Here is an 8,421-nt window from a genome sequence, read left to right as displayed (position 1 = left end):
GAAGGAAGGAAGGAAGGAAGGAAGGAAGGAAGGAAGGAAGGAAGGAACGACGGAACGAAGGAATGAAGGAGGAAGGAAAGGGGAAGGGAGGGAGGGAGGAAGGAAGGGAGGGAGGGAGAGAGGGAGGGAGGAAGGAATGAAGGAGGAAGGAAAGAGGAAGGGAGGAAGGAGGGAAGGAAGGAAGGAAGGAAAGAGGAAGGGAGGAAAGAGGAAGGAAGGAAGGAAGGAAGGAAGGAAGGAAGGAAGGAAGGAAGGAAGGAAGGAAGGAAGGAAGGAAGGAAGGAAGGAAGGAAACAAGCAGTTATTTAGTGCCTACACTGTGCTAAGTGCTTTGCAAATATAATCTCATTTCATCCTCACAAAAGCTCTGAGAGATAGATTCTATTATTATCTCTGTTTTATAGTTGAGGAAACTGAGGAAGACAGAGGTTAAGTGATTTACTCAAGTCACACACCTAGTAAGTATCTGAGGTCAAATTTGAACCTAGGTCTTTCTGACTCCAGGAGGCCTTTCCTATCATCTCCCACAGCTGCTGGTGCCTTCCCCTTAAAAATTACCTGTATAGGGGCAGCTAGGTGGTGCAGTGAATAGAGCACCAACCCTGAAGTCAGGAGAACCTGAGTTCAAATTTGACCTCAGATACTTAACACTTACTAGCTATGTGACCTTGGGCAAGTCACTTAACCCCAATCGCCCTGCCTTCCCCCCTCAAAAAAACAAAAAATTACCTGTATTATTCATGATGAAAAATACTACCCCTCTCCAAAGAGAGAACTAATTGATGAGCTCTGAGTACAGATTAAAGCATATTTTTCCAACTTTATTTTTCTTGCCTTTTTTTTCTTTTTTCTTTTGCAACATAGCTAATGTGAAAATAGGTTTTATGTGACTTCATATGTATACTAGATATCTTATTCTTGCCTTTTCAATCAGTGGGAGAAGGGGTAGAAGGAGAGAAAGTTTAGAGCTTAAAAGCAAAATTTTTAAAAGGGAGAAGAAAAGAAGAAAATTTTTTAAATGTATTTATATATGTTGGTCTATGCTGTCACTACTGTTCAAATGGTAGCTCTATGAGAACAGGGACTATTTCAATTCTGTCTTTGTATCTATCACCAGTATGTGGCACATGGTAGGTAGTTAATAAATGTTTGTTGATTGATTGATTGTAATAGTGGCATATTGGATGGAGAGCTGGATGTGGAGTGAGTCCAGTCCAGTCTCAGATACTTAGTAGCTGTGTGGCCCTGGGTAAATCACTTAACTCCTCTCAGACTCCTTAGCTATAAAATGGGGCTGATAATAGGTCATTGTGAAGATCAAAGGAGATAACAAATATGAAGTATTTTGCAAATGTTAATGCATTATATAAATGATAACACTATTAAATTGCCATGGAAAGATCATTTGGTATAGAGTCAAAACACCGGAGACTCAAATCCTAACTCTCCAACTCGCTCCCTGTGAGATTCTGGGCAAATCACTTATTTGCACTGGAACTCAGCTTCTGGATCTATAAGATGAGATGACTGAACTCTCATGGGTGGGGAACCTGCACCCTTGAGGCCATATGTGACCCTCTAGGTCCTCAAGTGCAGCCCTTTGACTGAACCCAAACTTCACAGAACAAATCCCCTTAATAAAAGGATTTGTTCTGTAAAACTTGGACTCAGTCAAAAGGCCGCACCCAAGGATCAAGAAGACCTCAAGGCTGGAGGGTCCCCACCCTTGGTAGATGATCTCTAGGTTTCTTCTTGCTCCAGAGCCTATGGTCCTGTTAACTAATGACAACTGGGGTTGAATCCCTGCTCTCACCATCTACTAATAGTAGGATATTGGGCAAAAACAAGGTCGTTGTCCCTCTGAGCCTTTGATAGCACTTACCCTTTACAGGGGGTGGCAAAGAGAAACTCCCTAAAGTGAGGGCCCTTACTCTTCTGCTTTGTCATGGGCCCTTTTTGGCAGTTCAGTGAAACCTATGGATATCTTCTCAGAAAAATATTTTTAAATGCATAAAACAAAATGCAGAGGAATACAAAGGAAGCCAATTGTATTGAAATAAAGGTATAAAAAAAATTTTTTTAAAAAGGAAAGTTCTCTGTTCCCAAGTTAAGAGTCCTGTGCTATAAGGTGTTAGTCATATAAATGAAAGCTATTATTTCCAAATGAGACGGAGGATGTGAAAGTAGTCTGTAAACTGTAAAGGAAACACATGGAAAGAATAAACCCCAGAGATTTCCATTTACGTGAGAAAGTTCTATTCAGCTGGGCAATGCCAGCTTGGTTACTAATGAGGGCTGATTTGATTTCCTTGCTACAGATTGCCTTTTCCTCCTGGTGACCGAGTGACCTTTAATGGGAAGGAGTGTATCTGCCAAAAATGTTCCCTGCCCCCAACTACCAGCGGGAGCTCCTACCTACTCCAAGGACTGCGGAGTAAGTATGCATGTAGGAAGAAGACCCTGCCAACTCCCCAGGCTTCCAAGGCAGTTCCTGAATTATCAGGCCACTAAAGTTTCCTTCCAAGGCTTCCTCAGGGCGGGGCCTGGATTCTCAGAGGCAGGGCACAGAGCACTGGCTAAGTCCATCCTCCACTCTATTGTCAAATGTACCTTAAAGTGTATGTTTAACAGCTTCACCCTCCTATTCACTAAACTCCAAGGACTCCCCATGGCCTCCAGAATCAAATGTAAAATCCTCAATGTGGCTTTTAAAGTCATTTATAACCTGACCCCTTGCTCTTCTTCCAGTTTTCTTACACCCTCCTTCTCTCCATATGCCCTTCGATCCAGTGACAGTGGCTGCCTTGCTTTTCCTCCCACGAGACCCTGTATCTCCCCACATAGAGCATTTTTCACTTGTTGCCCCTGCTACCTGGAATTCTCTCCCCACCTCTTACTCTGACTTCCTTCAAGGCTCACCTAAAGTCACATCTTCTACCTTTCTTAGTTTTCCTTAATCTAAGTTAGCCTTCTGTCTGAAATCATCTCCAATTTATCCTGCATATAACTTGTTTGTACATGGTTATTTACATGTTATCCACCAGCCCAGGGGTGGGGAACCCATTGACCTTGAGGCCACATATGGCCCTCTAGGTCCTCAAGTGGGCCCTTTGACTGAATCCAAATTGGGAATTTGTTCTGTGAAGTTTGGATTCAAAGGACCACACTTGAGGACCTAGAGAGTTACATGTAGCCTTGAGGCCGCAAGTTCCCCACCCCTGCACTAGCCCCTCCTCCAACATTGTAAATTCCTTGAGATCAGAAACTGTTATGCTTTGCTTTCCTTTGTATACCTAGTGCTTAGCACACAGCCTTGCACGTACTAGGTGCTTATAATTGTTCATCAACTGGCACGTCCTCCTTGACTGAAGAAGCTTCAAGTTGTGCCTTGTTAATAGACTTACAATAGTTAACAGCGTAACTGTTATTTGGGGCCAATATATCCAATTGCAGAAAAGCTCATCACCAAAAGGCTGGTTGCCCTCCCCTACCCCCACAGAACATGGCAGCCAGGTGACACAATGGACAGAGAAGTGGCCCTGGAGTCAGAAAGACTCTAGTTCAGAAGCCACCTCTGAAACTTTGGAGCTGTATGAACCTGGGGAAGTCACTTAACTTCTATCTGCCTTGGTTTACTCATTGGTAAAATAAGAATGATAATAGCACCAACCCCCCAGTGTTATTATGAGGATAAAATGACATACTGTTTGTAAAGTGCTTTGCAAACCTTTATAAACCCTAAAGCATTGTACTGCTATTATTACAGCTTGTGCTGGCCACTGAAACTCCATTATTAAGGTGGAGAGTCAGTCCCCCATACTGAACAATGGCGAGGTCCTTGTGTTGAAATATTGAAAGCAATTTCCTCAAACCTTCAAGGAGCTGCTATTCCATCAACATGAGTGCACCGCCCTTCACCCACCCCTTCCTTCAGGTGCAGATCATAAGCCCTCTACACTTTGTGGCCAACCTGGTGTGCAGCCTCTCTGAAGCAAGCAAGGGTGGTCCTTAAATGACAGGCATGGAATCTATAAGGTGACCTGGTCTACAGGCCATTCTAGCATGTCAGGTCTAGCCAGAGATTGCATTTCGCTAGCTTACTTTTCAAGAGCCTAGCTTCAACTCCACTCCATGATGAGCACAGGGATTTAGTGGAAGATTATAATATATTGACAAGGAAAAAAGTCACAGAGAGAGGGTATTTGACCAGCTTCAAACCAAGATTTCTCCACTTCTTCTGAGTCAGTAGAAATGAGCTTGTCACCAATTCCTTTTTTAAATAGACTTTTACCAGTAACTTTTGTTTTTTAATGTCACATAGCTTTCCCTCTGCATCCTTCCCCAAAATCCATCCCTTATAAAAGATTTTTTAAAAGAAAAAGTACAAAAATCATTAAAACCAATGAAAATGAAACCCTGACCTTCACCAAGGAGGGTAAGACAACTTCTCACAACCTTCCTTTGAGTCCGAGATTATTCTTTATAATTTTGTTACATTTAGTTTCAGTTGTTTCGTGGTTACCATTCTTTACATTTACATTGTGATCATTGAGTATATTTCTCTTCTGGCTTTGCTTACCTCACTTTGCATCAGTTCCTATAAATCTCTTCATGCTTCTATGTATTCTTCATGACCTTTTCTTATATCAGAATAATATTCCTTTACATTCATGTACCACAATTTGTTCATCCATTCTTGATCAATGGACATCTGCTTTATTTCTGATTCATATACACACATGCAATGCACATACTATTTTGGTATATAAGAATAATTTTTGTCCATATGTTCTTGCAGGGGGATGGAGATAGGGGTGATCTGCCTAGCCATGGAATCCCTGGATCAATGAGTGTGGATATTTTAATTACTCTGTGTAATTCTTCCTTGGAAGGTGTCCTGTAAGTCCCTCATTGCTGTGTGTACTCAGAGGGACACATGACTACTGATTGGCTAAGAAAATGCTGAGCATGCTGCAGACTGGAGCCCTGAGAGCCACAGGCATGTATGAGAAGCCAACCCTGTTGTGTCCCTTGACAGACATCTATGGCTCCAGTTGTGCTCTGCATTCTCGTAGGCACATGTCTCTGCATAAAGCACAGGGTATTTCAGGACACTGACCAAGGGAGTGTTATACTTGCATAATTCTAAATTGCTTTCCAGATTGGTTGTATCAACTCATGGTTCTACTGACAATTCACTAATATATCTGACTTTCTACAACCCCTTCACCATTGATTATACCCATCTTTTGCCATTTCTGCCAGTTTTCTGTGTGTATTAGAGATTGGCTTTTAAGTCATATATTTATGGCTCTTCTTTTTAGATTGCTTGAGAAATTAGTACAAATCCACAAATCATTTGCCTCTGACCCATACAGAGGGTATATAACTATGGAGGAAGGGGTGCTGAATTTGGAATCAAAAGATTGGGATTAATTCTTGGCCATCTTTTGCTTGTATGACCTCAGGCAGGTCATTTATCCTCTCTGACTTTCAGTTTCCTCATTTCTAAAATTAGTGAATTAGAATAGATAGCCTCTAAGGCCTTTCTATAACAAAAGATAAACAAAGTATATTTGTACACATGTTCAAATTTAAAACTGCCCTATTTGTATGCTTTAAAACATAACTGGCCTTTACAAACACAACACAAAGATTATTCCAGATGATAAGACAGGTCACATGGAGAAGGGGCTAAGTAATAGACAAACCATACATTCCACTAGTATCCTCGTAATATCAAAATAAAGTAAGGTAGACCCCCAGAACACTGGGTTGACTCCTGTGATTAATTTATGAAAAGATATGAAAGAAAGTCACATAGAATGGACAGGATAATAGTGGTTGTAATCTGAATGATGTAATATCCAAAATAGAATTTATCTTTTCCACAAAACCCTATTTCTGTTGAAGGCTTCACCATCCTTTTAATCTCCCAGATTTGCAACCTCAGCACTATCTTCAACTCCTCCCCCTCCCTCATCCTACATATCCAACCAGTTGCCAAATTCTGTCATTTCTTGCTCTGCCTCATCTCTCATACCTGTCCCTTTCTCACTGCTCGCCTAGCCCCTGCCTTGGTCCAGGCTCATTCCTAATATAATTGTCCTTGTTCCTGCTTGCTTCTCACACAGAGATTCCATCTCCCTCCTCCACACCTTTTTATATTGACCTTGCTTCATCACTGGAATGCTATTCCTCCTTACCTTTGCCTCGTAAAATGCTTCACTTCCTTCAAGACTCAAAGCATAGCCTTCTAAAGGGAGCTTTCCTGTTCTTTCAACTGCCTGTGCCCACCCTTCCTAAACTGCTATGTATTAATTTTGCATTTATTCTGTATAAACTTACATACATGTAAAGTCCTTGAAAGTAGGGATTGTTTTATTTTCTTTTTATCATTGATTTCCCAGTTCCTGTTACAGTGCCTGGCACATAAAAAAGTGCTTAATAAATGTTTCTTTATTTATTGGCTGCTCTCTTTCAGTCACTGAGCATAGAATGAATTGATGTGTGAAATCCAGATTTAGGGTGAGAGTACTGAAAAACTGGAATGGGTAGAGCTTCATAGGTCTCCCTGCTAACTTTCTGTCCTGATGTTATAAGGAATAAACTAAGACATATGAGTTGCACACAGTATTTCACTACCCACCACTGGTTTCCCTGCATGAGAAGCTGAGTCATCTGAGGCAGGATGGATGGTCTTTTGTGATTTGGAACAGTGAAGTGGTTGGGGAGGGAGCTGCCTTCTGCAAAAGCCAGCCAGGAAACTCTTTGCTGATTATTACAGCAGGTCTGTAGAACTCAATTAATGCTCTCCCTGCTCAACATTTCTTTCCTTTCTGACCTTTTCCCAGTCTCTTGAAAGCCATCAGGAGTGTGGCTCAATTTGGAGCCTGTCAACATCGTGTTGTGTAAATGGGAAGACTTTATCATTTCTTGTGGCCAATTTGGTTTTTCAGTATATGTTAAATAGAGGAATTGTGGTTTTGTGGTCATACAGTCTCCTTCTAACTTCTTCTAAAATAAGCCCTCTTGCCACTGCCATCAGGTACCATAGCTTGGTGAGAGAAAGCAGGAGGGGAAGTCAGAAATCCAAACTAGGTGCCTGGATGGTGAAAGAGAAATAGGCACCCCATCCCTCAGAACCGCAGATCTGTATCTTGTGTTCTGGAAAGGAACATTATATCCAAGGCTGATGGAGACAGAGGATCTAAGATTTACTGCTGGAAGGGACATTAGATACCATCTTGTCCCATCCTCCCTATTTACAGATAAGAGAGTACTTTTCATTCCAGTCCTTACCCCATTGCTTCACTGAACACTCTACTCCTATTATACTCCATCAGCACAATGGCCAGCTTCCACTTACTATCAAACTACCCATGAACCAACAGCCTTCCTATTCTTGGGCACCCATCCCTTAATAGTCCCACAGAAGTGCCTTTGCCATCAGCTTCCTCTCCTACTCAGGTCATTCAGGGTTATTTGTTTGTTTGATTTTTTGATAACTGTATTTCAGTATAATTGGTTTCTTTTGTAATCTTATGTATTTTTTACATTTAAAAACATTCTGAAAAAGGGTTCATAGCTTCACCAGTCTGTAAAGAAGGTCTGTGACATAAAATAGGTTAAGAAAGACTGGTACTAGGGTAGTCTTTAAGGCCCCTTGCAATTCAGAATCCCATAGCCCTCTGCTAGCTTGTTTAGGGAAGGAAGGAAGGAAGGAAGGAAGGAAGGAAGGAAGGAAGGAAGGAGGAAGAAAAGGAGAGAAAGAAGAAAGGAGGAAAGAAGGAAAGGAGGGAGGAAGGGAAGGAAGGGAGGGAGGGAAGGAAAAAGGAAGGGAGGACACGCATTTATTATGTGCATATAAGCTACATCTCAAGAATCTTGCTAACTGCTGGGCATATAAATAGAAAGGCAAGACAGTTCCTAACATTCTACTGGGTGGGACAACACATACAGGAGGTTTTAGCTTCAAGTCACAAGTAAAGGCCTAGAAATTCTCACTAAACAGGGCAAAGCAAAGACTAATGTGTCTTCTTTAATGCCAGCTTAATGGATTTGAGTCTTCCCTTTACCACATACTAACTGGTTGACCCCTGATGAGACATTTGGCCTTTCCATGTCCCCAACAACTGTCTAAGACAATAAGTTGAGAGCTGCTTTAGGTCATTTATTGAATTTCCTCCTCATTTGACACTGATAGATGCTACTGCCTAATATTATTGTCTCCTTTCGTGTGAATCTGCCTCTTCTTCTGAACTAGGTTAAAAGCTCTGGGATTGGGTGTGGGGGCTAGAGACTATGGTGTATACCTATTTGTATCCCCCAGGTGCTTAGCACAGTGTGGGGGCACGTAATCACGTAATATGAACTAAGATATGTGCAGCTTCATTATTCATCCTGGCTCATTTTAGAATC

General features: G+C 41.6%; 1 protein-coding gene and 1 long non-coding RNA gene across 19 annotated transcripts in view; one reads left to right on the top strand and one right to left on the bottom strand.

Moving 5' to 3' along the window:
• The window catches only part of ABLIM2 (actin binding LIM protein family member 2), a 237,617-nt gene that overhangs the window by 74,820 nt on the left and 154,376 nt on the right, over positions 1–8,421 (top strand). For all 15 annotated transcript variants that reach the window (XM_069070562.1, XM_069070474.1, XM_069070492.1 and 12 more), the window contains exon 4: positions 2,319–2,434. In XM_069070562.1, the coding sequence (XP_068926663.1) occupies positions 2,319–2,434 (116 nt within the window). The remainder of the gene's footprint in view (positions 1–2,318; positions 2,435–8,421) is intronic.
• LOC138147922 (uncharacterized) overlaps positions 1–8,421 on the bottom strand; it is a 140,862-nt gene that overhangs the window by 122,874 nt on the left and 9,567 nt on the right. The window lies entirely within an intron of this gene.

This window comes from Petaurus breviceps, unplaced genomic scaffold, assembly GCF_028583685.1.
Source record: "Petaurus breviceps papuanus isolate PSGF00001 unplaced genomic scaffold, PetGlider_PUasm1.0 140, whole genome shotgun sequence".
In the NCBI taxonomy this organism is placed as follows: Eukaryota; Metazoa; Chordata; class Mammalia; order Diprotodontia; family Petauridae; genus Petaurus; species Petaurus breviceps.
This window is presented reverse-complemented; position numbering and strand designations above follow the sequence as displayed.